The sequence below is a fragment of the Aphis gossypii genome, chromosome 1 (assembly GCF_020184175.1).
Source record: "Aphis gossypii isolate Hap1 chromosome 1, ASM2018417v2, whole genome shotgun sequence".
Classification (NCBI taxonomy): Eukaryota; Metazoa; Arthropoda; class Insecta; order Hemiptera; family Aphididae; genus Aphis; species Aphis gossypii.
The window spans coordinates 12,301,822-12,318,567 of record NC_065530.1 but is presented as its reverse complement, the minus strand read 5'-3'; the positions used below and the strand labels follow the sequence as shown (position 1 = coordinate 12,318,567).

The 16,746-nt window shown below is 23.1% G+C and overlaps 2 protein-coding genes across 2 annotated transcripts in view; both read left to right on the top strand.

Annotated features, from left to right (window-relative positions):
- LOC126554987 (uncharacterized) overlaps positions 1-16,746 on the top strand; it is a 97,140-nt gene that overhangs the window by 73,652 nt on the left and 6,742 nt on the right. The window lies entirely within an intron of this gene.
- Positions 292-16,743, top strand: LOC114122155 (estradiol 17-beta-dehydrogenase 11-like). The gene is made up of 8 exons (XM_027984733.2): positions 292-618; positions 7,769-7,895; positions 7,972-8,125; positions 8,954-9,108; positions 13,267-13,444; positions 13,527-13,656; positions 15,208-15,460; positions 16,378-16,743. Exons 2-8 carry the CDS (start codon positions 7,846-7,848, stop codon positions 16,451-16,453), a joined length of 996 nt encoding a protein of 331 aa, XP_027840534.1. The 5' UTR covers positions 292-618; positions 7,769-7,845; the 3' UTR covers positions 16,454-16,743.

Below are 16,746 nucleotides of genomic sequence, written 5' to 3'. Positions count from 1 at the left end.
ATATACGTTATATTTATACAATTTCAAAGTTACAAATAATAGAATTCTAGATCTTCCACTTTGAACAAGAAGGTATACCTGCCTACCTATATGAAACACGAACATAGTTCTAAGCATACATATGTATAAATTCGGTAAGTACCTATCATGTGTGTTGTATGGATTCTCGTTATTTTTGTCTGAAGTCACATTATTATTTTCAATTAATTTAAAATTATTGTCTATAACATTAGTTTTCGCAAAACCACAGTAGCGAAAAAAAGAAAAAAAAGGAAAGCGTAAAACATAATAACACGATAACTGGATAACGTTTAAAATGATTGGCGAAGAGGTGGAAAGTTGTTGTCACGGGAGACCGCACGATAATGAGCAAGAAAGCGTTTCAGACTTCAGTGCGTTTTGTATTGCCACGGCAGTGTGTTCACACGTGTGTGAACGGCAGTTTCAGTACCTGGTTGACAGTTGTAGTGGTGTTCTTTAGGTACTCGTCGTGAAAACATCGTACGTGTCAGAAAATCAAAACCAAATTTTTCATATAAAATAAAACACTACTTACAGTACCTAAGCACTACATGTCTACATACTCAGTGAACGATTCTTCTGCAAAAATAAACCAAAGTAAGTGAACCAAATTTTATTTTAATGGATAGTTTCGTCAAAGATAGCGTTTTTTAAAAAAATAAGGAGTTGAAGGATAAATTGTTATAGTTACAGAATCGTGTGTTTAAATAAAAAGTTTATACCCAAGTGTTTTGCTTATATTAAATCGCAGTAGGTAGGAAAACAATTGGTTAATTATATTTTAGATTATATTATTAGGTACAGCTAAATTGCAGTGAAATATCAAAACTGCATATGTTTCCAATGTAATATTCGTTAACTGTATATTTTGAGTGCACGTTGCGTCGAGCAAATGCAAAGCAAACCTTGACTGCACTTGTGCTGCAGAAGACGGGAATATTGATTTTATGGACTCTGCTGTAACCCGGTGTAATATTATAAAGTCTACCGTGGTTATGGTTATACGATTATACTGCAGAGTTGTCGACGAATTCATGAACGCGAGTATGCTGCAATGTATACGTTCATTTGTGTAGTGACTATAATATTAGTTTTTTAAGAATAATTCTAATATGATAGTTTGAAGTATAATTATGTATATTGTACAACATAATCATTATGTACATACTACGTATATTAGTGTAACCGTAAATAAAGTATGCAGCCGTCCGTAAAAAGGATGCAAAAATGATGTAATTATAAATATGTAAAAAGTCCCTAATATTTTTTTAATTATAGCAATATCTACATTTAAGTAAGCTGATTCCAAATTGTTTTTAAGTATTCGCTATGATGGCGTGAGAATTATTTCCAATACCTTCTTTTATTCTCATATTTTTCATTAAATAATCGATAAAATGTTTAGTATAAATACAGTACATACCTACAATTTTTTTTTTTATTTTCAACTAATGATTATGTAATTACATAATTATTTATTTTTAAATAGTAAGCCGTATTTATTATATATTTTTACGCGAGTATTAAATTATTTATATTATATTAATTATTATTTTACTATTTTTGTAGTTTTATGCATGTTTTCCTGCAAAATTTGCATATTAAATCGGGTCGTATTTATATAGCGTATACTAAGTACAAAAGTATATTAATATTAAATTTTCAAGTGGAATTATGAAACATTTTTAAATTATTCATATTTTTTTATTATTATTTATTAATACTTGGTAATAATAATAATAGGTACTCCAAGAATTAAGAAATTATAAATGGATATGAACAATTTTTTAACTGATTTTAAAAACTTGATAAAATATAGGTTTTTTTATATATTGATTAATAATTATAAATACATATATCGTTTCAAATTTAATGATCTAAAATTGAATAGGTAATATAAAAATTCTTATTATTCTAAACATAATTAAAAAAAAAACATCAATACATTAATTTTTTAATAAACAAATTTTTTATGGATTTCAAGATAAAATTACCTACCATTATTCTTTTAGTAAGTGATAAAATTAATTAAAGGCATCTTCTTGTTCAAGTGTTTTGATTGGCACTTGTTCAATTAATATTATTGTAAATTGAGCTTAACTTAGTTAGAATACAATTTTTCATACTTTAAATTTCTTTCAAACACGTATATGATAATTGATAACAATATATAGAAAAATAGTGAATGTTTAACAGTTGACCCTCTGTAATTACATATATCCTGTTTACATTTTTAAATGTTATGAAATTTATTTCAAAATTTAACATGTTGATTTTTTTCTAGTTCTGTTTTATTTTTAAGTAGTTTAACTTTAATTGTTAAAATATTATAATTTTTAAAACGCTTAATATATCATTATAAAATAATAATTAATTTGTTGAATTTATAATAATAAATATTTAATATGTTTAAATGTTAATAATGCAATTATAATGGAAACGTTTAAATTTTTCAATAAAATAATTACTAAGAAAAATTATTAGTTTATATAAGCTAATCAATGAACAATAAATAAGTTTGGATACTTTGAAAATCATATGGATATATGGGTAGTAGGAACTCAGCTGTAATAACAACGGTAATCAAGTAAAAATGTACCATATAGAATATCATATTTTTAGTAGGATGTCTACTATCTTATACTTGTTTTACTGGTTTCAATATTGTGAATACTGCATCATTGCTGGAAGGCGTTACTTTTGCTAACTAGTTCCTACGTAAATTTTAAGGAAAGTGAAATCTTTAAAAAAATAAATGTTTATAGGAACGTGTGGCTTTCATTTATGCTATATCAATTCGTATTTTATCATTATTATGTACTAAAAATACCTTAATCGTAAAAAAAAAAATGCTTCCATTTATCATTTTAAAATGAGTTAAATTAACTTAATTCGTTTGTAATAAATATGTATACTTTAAAATATTAATATATTATAATATTTGAAAAATGATTGAAATACATTTTAATGGTTATTGGTTTTGTTGTATTTAAATTTATAGAAATGTAATTATTGATTTTTAAAAGAAAAATTGTATTAATTATATTCTATAATTCAATACTAAAAAATATATAATTAAAACGTACGTTAAGAACTATCGATTAAGTAGGTAAATTATATGACATTTGATATTTTTAATTCTGAGTGGATCTATAAATATGTTGGTTATATAATAGTCAATCACATGTGTTTTTGCGTATATATCTAGAAACATTATTTATAGGAGAGAAAAACTTCAATCTTCTTTATTGAGGGTGTTTTCTGGCTGAAAATTAGATCTAGTTTACAATTTTAAAAACTATCGGAAAAACAAAATTATGAAAATATAATAATATTTACGCAAAACCAGTTTCTGAGTTTAAACAAAATCTATTTATTTTTGTTGTATTTAATTTAAAAAATGGATAACCACAATGACTACTTTAAATGTGTTACTATATGATTTATGTAAATAATAATAAAAAATATAAATAAAAAAAAAATTATTATTATTATTATTATTGTTATTAATTATTATAGATAATTTATTTATATTTATTTATTTATATTTTTTATTTTTTTATTTATTTATTTATTTATGTACTGTTTATAAATTGTTTTTTTTATTTATCATGTACCCAAGATAAAATTTTTGTTTGTAAGTGTTATTATAAAACAAAGCTTAAAAGTTTTTACTGTTGAGATTTAAAAAAGAAATTGAGCGTAAAAGTACCGACATGCATTTTTTTATAGTGTTTGAATTGTTTGAAGTCCAAATTTTAATAATATTGTAGCATTTTAACGAATAATAACGAGTAGTACTTTATTATTATTAAAAAAATATATTAATCATAGATACTTAAAATATTCCAATATTACTTAAATTTACTATAATCTATAGGTAGATACATTGACATTTTTAAAATAATTTTAAAATTCTTTATTATTATGAACTTATTTACATCTTTATATTATTACATAGGAGTACAATAATTATAACAAAAATATATGAAGTAATATTATTATAATTATTTTGTAATATAGGTAGGTATATGATGTTTTTGGCAAAAATTAGTTGAAAATACCGTGTATTTCTAATTTAAAAATAAATTAGCAATAGTGATAAAAAAAAAACAAATTATTTAGAACATAATATTTTCTAAACACCGTTTTCGTCGGAATCGTTTATCGTATACAATGATTAAATCATTGAATTTAAATTGAATACTTTCATTACAATGACGAGGTACGATCGAAACCCACTAAAAATAACTTTCCAGGGTTTTTAAACTGTATACATATAGATTATGCTTTTACCAGATCATATAATTACTATAACAAATACTCATAATTTTATTTGTACATAATATACCAACGGAAAATATTTATTTTATTATTTTATTTATATGTATTATTATAAGTTTTTATTGCTTAATGGTTATCATAATTACTAAAATTTACTAATTATAACAATCAAACTAATATGTGAATAATATAAATTATAACAGGGTTCTCAATTCTCATAAAAATTTAAATTAATAAGAGAATCTTCATATATGATATCAATCTTAATTTTCTCAAATGAACCTTTTGTATTTAATCGAAAAAGTTAATAACTGTTGTAAATGTAATTTTTTATTCTTAATAATACTATAAATTATCATCAATATTTAATCTATATAATAAAAAAACCAAGTCCGGAATTTGTCTGGTTCTAGTTTAACTCCATAACTATCAAATAAATTCGAACAGTTTTATTTTTACATTTAAAAAACACTTTACCAAAGCAGGTTAATTTTATACTCAGATTCTGTTCCCTGGATATAGATTGATGAAATTAACCATTATTAGTTTATATTTATTATTATATTATTGTACATTATATTTTTTTTAATTAATTTATTTTAAATAATATGTTAGTTATATTATAAATATATAAATTGAAAATATTGATTTTTATTTTATATCATTGGATAATCGTTTATACGATCTCCGAATAGTTTAATATTGTTTAACTTATTATTATTATTATTATTATTATTCTTTTCTTCGTCAAATCTGAAATAAATAATTTTTGTACTAAATAAAATGTTTAGGTACGTCTGTAATATAATAAGTTATTTAGTTATATTATATTGTTTCAAAAAAAAAGTTAAACTATATACAGACGAAAAAGCAAGTTATAGGAATAATTAAAGTAATGCAATTGCGAATTTTTAATTTCCTATTATAGTATTACATTTGAACAGTCAAACTTCTTTGAAGGAATTTATAATGTTCCGTTTAATTTACGTTCTACTTTACTGTTCTACATTTTCTGATTTAATACATACTCTCATTTTGTTCTCCAGTCAACATACTTTTTTCAAATTTTAACAATGAAATCATTATTGAGCTATTAAAATCAGTTATTATATTTTAGGTCAAAGGAAAAAACCTATAACTAATATATTTTGTATCTAATAAAATGAGTCACATAAATATTATACCTATTGTATATATTGTTCATAATGTGGTAGGTATATAATATGTTCATAGTAGGTATACACGTATACACACAGTAGGTGCACCTACCTAATATAAGTATAGGTCGTCTAGGAATATTTTAAAATTTAACAAGCACTGGGAATAATTTAAAAAGTATTGTAACGATAATTATTTACTTAAATTTGTATATCATATATGTATAATTATTTAAATTTTACTAAGTTCATAAAAAAATTTAAAATTATGCTATGTTAGATTTATAATCACATAATCGTATCATTTTATAAGTTCAAATATTATGAAAAATTGAAAATGGTTTTTGATGCTAAACTTCTAAAAACTTAACAATATTATTTATTTATAATTTATCTGCAGTAGGTTTATAATACAGCTATGTATGAAATGATGAAAACAATTTCAATGGTATTTTGCATTACGTAACACAACACGCTTTCAATATGAATAGAAGTCACGATTTTATTCATATTTGTACATCGGATGTATTGCTTAGTGAATTATTTACAAAGAGTAGGTACCTATAACATTTCTCTTAGAAATATTTTACATAGAACATCTTAAATATATCGATTACAATCTTGATTTTTTTTTAATCCATTTACAAATAATGTTAATTCGATTTTTATTTAACAATTAATCGTTTAGATATGAAAATTAAATTATGAGTAGATATATATTGTAATTTAGTACATAAACTATGTACAAATAAGCGAATAGAATATTATATTATCTAATTATTATTATTATTATTAATTAATAATAAAAACAATAAATATTCAAACAGGATATAGATCCAGGTATTTGGATCTCGGCTCATTTTACTATTTTTCACACATGATAGTAGTTTATAGTTTATTAACAAAATATGAAATAGTAATGTTATAAATATAAATTAAATTTAAATATTAAATCATCTAATTAAACAAAACTATTCCGAGATCAGTTAAATTTGAGCCTCTAATAATGATATTATTATAAAGACTTCCCATTAAAATAATCTACGATTTAACATTATTAAATAAAACAGTAAATAAACTATACATTTTTTAAAAATAAAATATCATAAAACAATAATAGTAATATAATTGAATTCATGACTACATGGGCATATTATTGCAATATTAATGAGAAGGCTATTTGATACTGTCTTTTTCTTTTCTTGAAAAGTAGTCACTTAGACAAATAAAAACGTATTTTAAAATCTATTTACAATTTATGCAACTTTTTTATATATAGGTAAATTATAGTCAAATCTATATAATATGTTATTATTATTCTAATTTTTTCACTTTAAAATAACTTAAAAATGAATTAATTTATGTCCTATTCTTTTTGTGTTACCTACTGTAGAGTAATTTATTCATTATTCATAATAAGTTTTATCACTTCAAAATTTTGATAAATATAACATGTAATCGCAAATAGATAACTACAAAAATAAGTATAAAAATATATAAATTTTGATTTGGCTTTCGTAAAACATAACACTACCTAATTGTATACGCAGGTGTATGAATCCCAATAAGCGATAGTGCAAAAAATTCAAACCTCAGAATATAACGATAATAGGAAATATATTTTTACTTTCATTAGTTTTTTTTAGAAAATAAACGCTTAAATCGTATAATAATAATTAATCGTTATTATTTAATCATCATATAGTTATATTAATTTTGCATATTAATATACAATTACTTATAATATTTATCATTATCATTTTTTAGAAAGTTTTTACATTTCACTATATTTTTGATTGTATATACAGTCATTGCACAGTGAAGATTTTATAAATTAATATAAATATCATAAGTTTAAATATTTAATCTATAATTTTCAATTTTAGGTATTAAAAATTAAGATAGTATATAATTATAAAGTAATAGGGTAATAATCCAATATAACTGTGCTTTATTAGTTCACTTATCGTAAGTTATAACTTAAGCGCTAGATAATAAAAAATGATAATTTTTACATAATTATATAATATTATAACAGATAGAATATAATTTTGAAGTTCCGACTGTACAAAAATTTTATATTTTAATTCCTAAGCACAAAATGTATTTAATAGTTGGTATAAACATTGTGTTAGATACTTAAATGTATTACTAAAGAAATATATTTTACTCGTAAATAAACATAAACAGTGTTTATGTTTACACGTAAAATTACTATATAATATCTATATCTATATTCTGCACAATCATTTTGTATAATTATATAACAAATTATATTATTGTTTATGGTTTTTTTTTTGTTTTAGGTGAGCATTAATACTATTTGAATGAAGTAAAATATACTAATTTAAGCGATCTTATAAATACAAGGCTATCAGTCATCATGATAGAAAATAAAAAAGAGTCAACTCATCCACCTCTTAAGAGGTATAGGTAAGTAAAAATGAATCTAGTATCCTACAAATATATATTATGAAATGAAAATTGTATATTGATTTTTTATTTTTAGGTCTAATTCTATGGGAAATTCAGTTGCTTATGCTGGCTTATTACTCGTTGAGTTAATTCTGTTGGTTATAAAATTCATTTATACTACCGTTGAGTCTATTATACGTACATTTTTACCGCCATTAGAAAAATCACTTAAAGACGAAATTATATTAGTAAGTTCCTTAGTAAATACTATATGTTATAATATAAGATACGATAAGAACATACGGTCTAACAAATGTTGTAATTGATTTCTGACTTGATACATATTTTAGTATACATGAACATGGCCTATGGGTATTCTAGATATTGTGTAATTGTGTATAATTATAAAAACATAAAATAATATATTACCAAAATGATTATGAAGTTTAATTTTAAAATATATCAGTTACATCGTTAGTGTTTTTTAGAGATTAGGTTTCAGTGTTTCTCAAGAGTTACATTTATTGAAGACGTCTTATAATATTTTACGAACCTACACATATAAATTGTTAAACAGTCAATAACTGTCAGTCATATTATAAACAATTTTTTCTAGTGAAATAGATTTATTGAAAGACCTTACGAAACCTCTGTACCTACTTCCACGAGTATATTACATTATAATAATATTATTATCATAAGCTAGCTTGTTACAATGTCATATTAACCGTTTTTTGGTCATCACATAAACTACATGTACATGTGTAGGCAACACTCTTAATTATAGTTTTAAGAACCGGTTTGATATTGACACATGTCAAAAACATAAATATTTATTTAAATTCAATCAGTTTTTTATTTAAATTAATTTAAAAAAGTCTTATTAATGTTAATTTGTTATTATTTTATTTATAATTATTGAAACAATTTATGTTATATATTTATTTTTAGGCTACATAAATAAATATGTAATTAATAACAATTTATTATAATACGTTGTAATTATTTTTAATTATTTTTCTTTATTTTCTAATATCAGCAGTAAAATTTTAACTTCATCCTATTATATTTTCTAGATAACTGGTGCTGGTCATGGTATTGGTCGAGAATTGGCATTATTGTTTGCCATACAAAATGCAATTATTGTATGTTGGGATTTAGACGAAAAAGGAAATAATGAAACTAAACAAATTCTTAAAATTAAAGGTTACAAACGTGTTTATACTTACAAGTAAGTATATTTTTACATTTATCTACCTATATAAAACTATAAATGTATTATTAAGTGCTTATAAATATTTCTGGAGTGCAGTACCGGATCAGGGATCTACAAATTATACCACTCGCAGTATGCCATAATAATATTATGTAGTGCCCTATAAGTTACCAAAAATCATACCTATACAATAAACATATATTGAATATTAATATTGATATTAAATTGAGTTCAGCTTATTATCTTAATATCTTTGAATCGAATTTGTATAGATAAAATGTCATAATAAAAAAAAAGGTCATGAATCTTGCACATCATATTATACCGGATACGCAATGATTACGGACATTCAGCCCGGTAGCATATAGTCGCTCAAAATTAATCAGTTGTGCCGAATACTTTATTATGAACACACAATTAATTAATACATACTAAATTATCAAATTATTACGAGAGAAAAATGGAATATATGTTTAGTGAAAAATAAAAAACAATAAAAAATTATAATTAATTGACTCTTTATACTTATTATTATACGATTAAAAAAAAAAGCAGTGTAAACAATCACACAAATTTTTTGAGAGACTATAAGTACTCAATTTACCTCCACGCAGTGTCTCCTAGGTAACGCTAATATACTGAAGGGACTCAATTCAATGTCATTCATACATAAACTTATGTTATGGAAATTTTTATGTTGAATTAAACTATTGAATTATATGTCAAATTTGTAGTTTTTATAAAAAGAGCTACAGTTCACTAATTTTGTTTTGTTATAACTTATAACCCAATATATATGTAGATTGTAGGTATTATGGTTGTTTGATTCCATCGTTTCATTTTTTTCAAAGATATTTTAACTAACCGAATACATTTAAGAACTAGGGAATACCGAATAATGATAGACGATCACACACAAATATATATACTAAAACAAATATTATAATGTCGACTGAATAATTATTGAAATTTTTATTTATTTATTATTTACATAATAAATTTTTCTTCTTTTGTATAATTAAAAAATATGATACATTATTGCTTCCAAATTTTATATTTGGCTTGTTGCTTGTTTTTAACATTTTTTATTTATCTATTTTGCAAAAAAGAAAAAGATACTATTAGGTTAATTTTTTATGCTTAAACTGTATTCACTATTATACTAAATAGATTATTTAAAATGTGAAAAATTAACTTATTACCCTATTAAATTATAAATAAAATAAAAATAAGTCATTTAAAAATAGTTAATGTACCTATAAATAACTTGTTTTTTTTTAATTATTGATTTTTTTTTTTTATTTACACAATGACACTAGGACACAATTTGGATCTAATTTTTACTTACATACTTTAAAGAGGTCAAATTTAAACATTTCCTGAATATTTTAAAATAATTCAAATACTTTTTTAAATATAAATTCCACATTTAAAATAAGCCAATAAACAATAATGATTAACTTATCGTATTTTATTTTTATATGCATAAATCTATTATTATTATTATTATTATTTTTTTTTTATCAAGAAAATATAATAATACAATATAATTTTTAATGAAATCCAGTATTTTAAAGTCTTTTATATTTTTTTTTACATTTCGTAATATACGATGTATAATAAAAGTTTCAATGAATTTGTTAATAATAGACATTAAATAAATTGATCTTGACTGATGCTGATTTGTTAAAGTATTATAATAAATATTAACAGTATGCAGAATCTCCTTTGTTTACTGTGAGATCTAATTGTATATTTGTATACAATACTTAGTAATATTATTGCATAATTATCACATAATTAAGGTGTAGGTAGGGGATTATAAATTATTGCATATCGTTATAATAAATGTATAGATCTTTTATTTATATTGAATCGTAAAGAATATAATAACAAATAACGTTGACCTAGCCAAAATTCAAGAATGACATTGACATAGGTCTTAGTGTACGTATTCGTATTTGTTAAAATTACTCAATACGTGATTTGATTATAAATTCTACTAATAAACAACAGTATTATTTTAATTTTTATAATAACATTTCACGTAGAAAAACAAATTTGGGACGAAGAATATTATATATCAACTGTTTGAATTAGAAAGAATTTTCGTAGTTTAGAAACATACTAAAGATTTTTAAGTAGAGTGTGCTATGTTTGATAACAATTGTGTACTATAAAAAACTATTCATGATTTTTAATTAAAACTTTTATTAATAACTAATAGTTTAAATAATTATTGCTGTATGTTTTATACGAATAAGCTATGAACTGTATGTTCAATATTTTTGTACAAATTAACACAAATCAAGAAACGATATAAAAATCATTTAGTTGAAACAATATAGTCAAATGGATTAACAAATAAATATTTAGAGGGTTAGTGTGTTGAATTTGAAATTTAGATGTTTAGAAATTTAGATTTAGGACGTTTTCTACTTAAAGTAGTTAAGTAAATTTAAAATTCAGTAAGATTTGGGTTTAGGTTATTAGAAATGTATGTATTTGCGTAGGTATATATAAGCGTTTAAAGCATTTTGATAACCTCTTACACAATTTTTCTATTATTTTATTCCGATTATACTAGCATATTTTGTAGTACAGTTTTCGAATATTTAAAATTTGTTTTCAACCATAAATCATGTCAAAAGTAATTAAACCAAAATTCAAATTTGTAATAAGACTAAAAAAAATTAAATTTAGGTTTTAAAATTATTGTGTTTGATACTTAAAAAAAAATATTATTAAATATTAGCGGTAGCAATAGCAAATAGTATTTTCATAATGTTGCAGTATACAAATTATAATAATTACATTATCTTCATAAAATATATAGTTATATAAATAATACATTTATATAAATGCCGTGTGTGGTTATATTATGAGTAAAGTGTATGAATCTAAAAATATTCTTAACTGAAATTCTCGTGAGCAATGTCCAAATCCTACTTTATTTCTTTAGAGAGAAATGTACGATATAAAATATAGTCACATTTCCTTCCAGTCAACACCTACAACCACTGAAACCTGCACCACTGCAATCACTTAACGTAACTTATATTATTATACAGAATAATTCCAGAGATCACCCTCTAGCAGATATCTAATACACAAACAAAACTACAAAGTGAAAGTAAAAGTATCTGCGACATAAACTTAACTATACATATTCCAGTACCTAACTGGTTATATATATAATGGCAGAATACCTTTTTATAATGTTTCTTGTAAATTCCGTTTGTTATTTCAGACTATCAATTATCTCATTTAAAAGGAAATTTAATTAATACATTATCTATTTTGTAAGAATCTGCAACCTATACGTATGTACACCTAATACCTACCAATTATATTTGACACAAACGATTAATAAATATTGTATTTGGAATTAAATAACAACTGACGAAGAAAAAATTATATTCTCGTGCGAATAACCTCCATCAATCACTTTACCTTAACTCTTAAGTAATTGTTATGAAATATAATATGTAAAGAAACACTACTGCATATTTACTTAATAACGTTAACGACAAACGGCGTTTCGATATTTTTTGATATATTTGAGGTATTTAATTATTATGAAAATAACTAGGAAAGAAAGTATATGTTTTATTTTTTAATGTTTCTTAGATGTGATATTTATAAAGTGGTAAAATATTTTCAGTACTTATTCATCATATATTATTTTATTTAAAATAATTTTTCTTAGATATTTTTATAGTTTTAAAGTTGTGCACGTTTTTGTTGTAACTATCTTTACTATCATTTTTTAGTTAGATAATAAGCCGCAATATCTTTACGTATATCTTCAGCCACGCACATACGATATACATTTTCTACATATTAAAATTTTTGTTATATAAGCAATTTAACTGTTTATCTTTTATAAGTAGTAACATATGTAACTTTAATTTATTATAACATATACATTTCTATTTATATACCTATACATACCTTATATATGTAACGATATATAATTTAATGTTCAAATTATTTATTGCTTCTAAGTGGTTAAGTAGGTTAGGTTATTATATTAATATATGATAAATTGCATAATTTAGGTATTAAAAACGTTGCTATATAACACGAAATGTATGCAAATTTAATCCCTAATTGTTATTTTTATATTTATGTTGATGATATCCGAATTTACTATTATAAATATTTTTTCAGAGTAGACGTATCTAACAGACAAGAAGTTTTGGATGCTGCAGCATTAGTTAAACAGGAAGTTGGTAGTGTCTCAGTGTTGGTAAACAATGCGGGCATTATGCCATGTAGACCGTTGTTTTCTCAAAGCCACGAGACAATTGAAAAAATATTCAACGTCAACGTCTTAGCTCATTTTTGGGTGAATCCAATGCAAACATTAAATTATATACTTGACTAATATATATTAATATTTTTTTTTATAAATTTTAAATTTTTATCAGGCTCTGGAAGCTTTTTTGCCAAACATGATTGAAAATAACCATGGTCACGTAATCGCTTTATCTTCAATGTGCGGTGTCATCGGACTTCCAAATGTTGTTCCATATTGCGCCTCGAAATTCGCCGTAAGAGGTAATATATAGTTTGTTTAATCAATTCGAATATAACTTTAAAAATCTAGTTATTATCATTGTCTAATATTAAATAGGAATATAATAAATGTAATGTGTACAAAATGAACTCTCTCTTTTTTTATGAATAAAAATTTCAAATCGCTTGAGTTTTCAGTGTATATTCAAGGTAGTCGAGAACCAAGGTCGTAAAAAATGAGAGTAATCCGATGAGATGTTTTTGTTATGTAATTAAATGCCGTATAATCCGTATACCTATACATATATACATATTATCTTATATTTCATTATAATATATATTACATTTATATAAGCTCTTATGAAAAGTTATTGAAACGTATATTTAATAAAGATATTTATTATAAGTTTAAACTTTCAAGTATAAACCAATATAAAACTATAAAACATGGGATATTATTAAATATTAATATTTCTATAATATTAATTACACATACAACGCATAATGTTTTATACTATCTGTATCAAGACAAGTGCTTACCTAATTTAAAATGTAAAGATTTTTAATTATATCATAAAACTTTCGTAAAAATTATTAATTTTTTAGTAGAACATAAAGATACTAAGATTGGATATATAAAGTAGATAATTAAGTATTTTATTAATTTAATTAAAGATTCCAAGCACTAAAATTATTTTTTATAACACGCAAACTAACCGTAGGTAAACATATTTTATAGATCGGCAGACGAATTATAAATTATATTACATAGGTTAAAAAACATTTATAGGGAAAATAAATATACCTATGTATATTTATATATACTTTTTATTGCGATTCGTTGTGTGCACATTTTATGATTTAATATTTATGTGTGAAAAATATTTTAAACATTAATAACACTTATATATCATCAGTAAATACAAAACGCTGCTCCCATATGAAACTATTTAGATACGTGTTGAACATCAGTTAAATAATTTTTTGAATAAATAACGTTTTGTTTCATGAAACGCAATAAAATGATAAATACTAAGTACTTACTATAAAGGTAGATTGTATACATATTATTTTTCAGTACAACTATATTCACTACAGCAATAAAAGTATAAAAACCCTTTAAATTCTTGCTAAATTGTATCTTCAAACAGTAGGTTGTTGATAACTATATGAAATAAATTCTACAACATATTATATAATTGCAGACTATTTTATTTACAACGTGTGTAATAATAATAAGTAATAGTTCTTACAATATTATATATTGTTTTGTTATCCTTAAATAGAAATTGTATAATATTTATTTACATTTACTTCATAAAATAAGATAATAAAATAATTTTCTCTTAGAAATTATTTTAAAATATACCTGTACTATTATAATATATTCTCTACACATCATATATAGATTGCAGTACGTAATGTGCAATTGTGTATATTATAATATATTTTGAAATATATTTTTTCAAATTCCTAATACATCTAAATATAATATATATTATATAGGTATATTATACAGCTGTAATACGTATAGTTATTATTTTCAATATCGTCATTGACTCATTAAACATAATAGCGTATCTGGTTTTGCAGGACTCATGGAAGCCTTATACGAAGAGTTAAGAGTTGGAGATACGAAAAACAATAAATCTGAAATCAAATTCACTACAGTTTACCCAATTATGGTTAATACAGGACTAGTTAAGAAACCTAGAAATCGATTCCCGTTTTTGTTGGATATGCAATCACCTGAAAAAGTAGCCAATATCATTGTAAAATCGATGAGGCGTAACTACAAAGAAGTCAGTATACCGTGGATGCTGATGCCTCTCGACCGGATATCCAGGTATACATTATTATACAGAGCGGTCCGCGAGTGCTTATATTATTACAAAGTATGGTATAGGATAACGGACTTCGCGTCAAACCCTTCTACTTTAAATTGATGATCTTTGTTGGAGGTGCCCATTTTTAATGTGAAATCCGCAAATTCTCTATAGCCGATACACTTCATAGAATACCATTTATTATATATAGAATAAACTATATAAATATAAAATAAAAATCTATTATATACATTTATTCTTAGACGAGATGTTTTATGACCTATCATGCTGTCCTGATACAGTGATATATCTCTTCACATTAATGATTTACTATTATGGGCGCTCGTTGGGGAGGGGGGATATAGGGCACTTGCCCCCTCCTGGACAAAAATATTAAGAACTTGTAGTTAAAATAGTATGGAATATTAAAATTTATACGTCAAAATAACATTAAATCTTTAGTATCTTACATTTTAAAATTGTTTTATTTTGAACCCCCTCCCTAAAATTTTACCAATAGGCGCCAATGTTTACTATCAGTCCTCGGAAATTAATGTATCTACTTTTAACTCATTAATTGTAATGGTATATGGATTGAATATCTTAGATTTTTAATTAATACGATAAATTATTTTATTATGTTCAGTCAATAATTGATAGTTAAAACATGATATTAACAATAAAATACAATTTGCGAATCTTTAATTTAAAAGTTATTGATTTAAAATAAGTTATTGAGATGACTACACGAGAACTAATAATATCTTTTACTTATTAATTATTACTAATATATAGTACGCACAATAAAATTATTGTGCGTACTAAATATGAAGTATAAATGAAATATGATTATTGATTACACAGTATCGATATCTGATAAGAATTATATTTATAATTTCTATGCGTTATTCAATAATGTGTCCATGATTTTATATAGACTGCTGCCCGGAAAATTCATTCAGAACGTTAAAGATTTCATCGACACCGGTTTGGACCCACACACAGATGATTAAATTATAGGTATTGATCGTTTTTCCGCTAACACAATAATTAATTATATTATAATTCTTTTGATAATATTTGTAAAAAAGACTTGATTATTGTTTTTTTTTTTTTTTTTTTTTTTTTTAATATTCGTTTTTGTGTAATGATGACCGAATTTTCTACAGTAATCATTATATTTTAAGGTATTTATGGTTTTGTATATTTATATAATATTATTATACTTCTTGCTTGTTATAACTATATGTACCTAATTTTGTAAATAATTGTTTGTACAATAAATACAAGATGTAACTTTGAATTT

Bases quoted from the DNA above. Each gene is read 5' to 3' on its own strand.
- LOC114122155 (XM_027984733.2), top strand. From the start codon at position 7,846: ATGATAGAAAATAAAAAAGAGTCAACTCATCCACCTCTTAAGAGGTAT. The intron at 13,657-15,207 runs GTAATATATAGT...CTGGTTTTGCAG, and splicing joins CTCGAAATTCGCCGTAAGAG to GACTCATGGAAGCCTTATAC. The intron at 15,461-16,377 runs GTATACATTATT...GATTTTATATAG, and splicing joins CCTCTCGACCGGATATCCAG to ACTGCTGCCCGGAAAATTCA.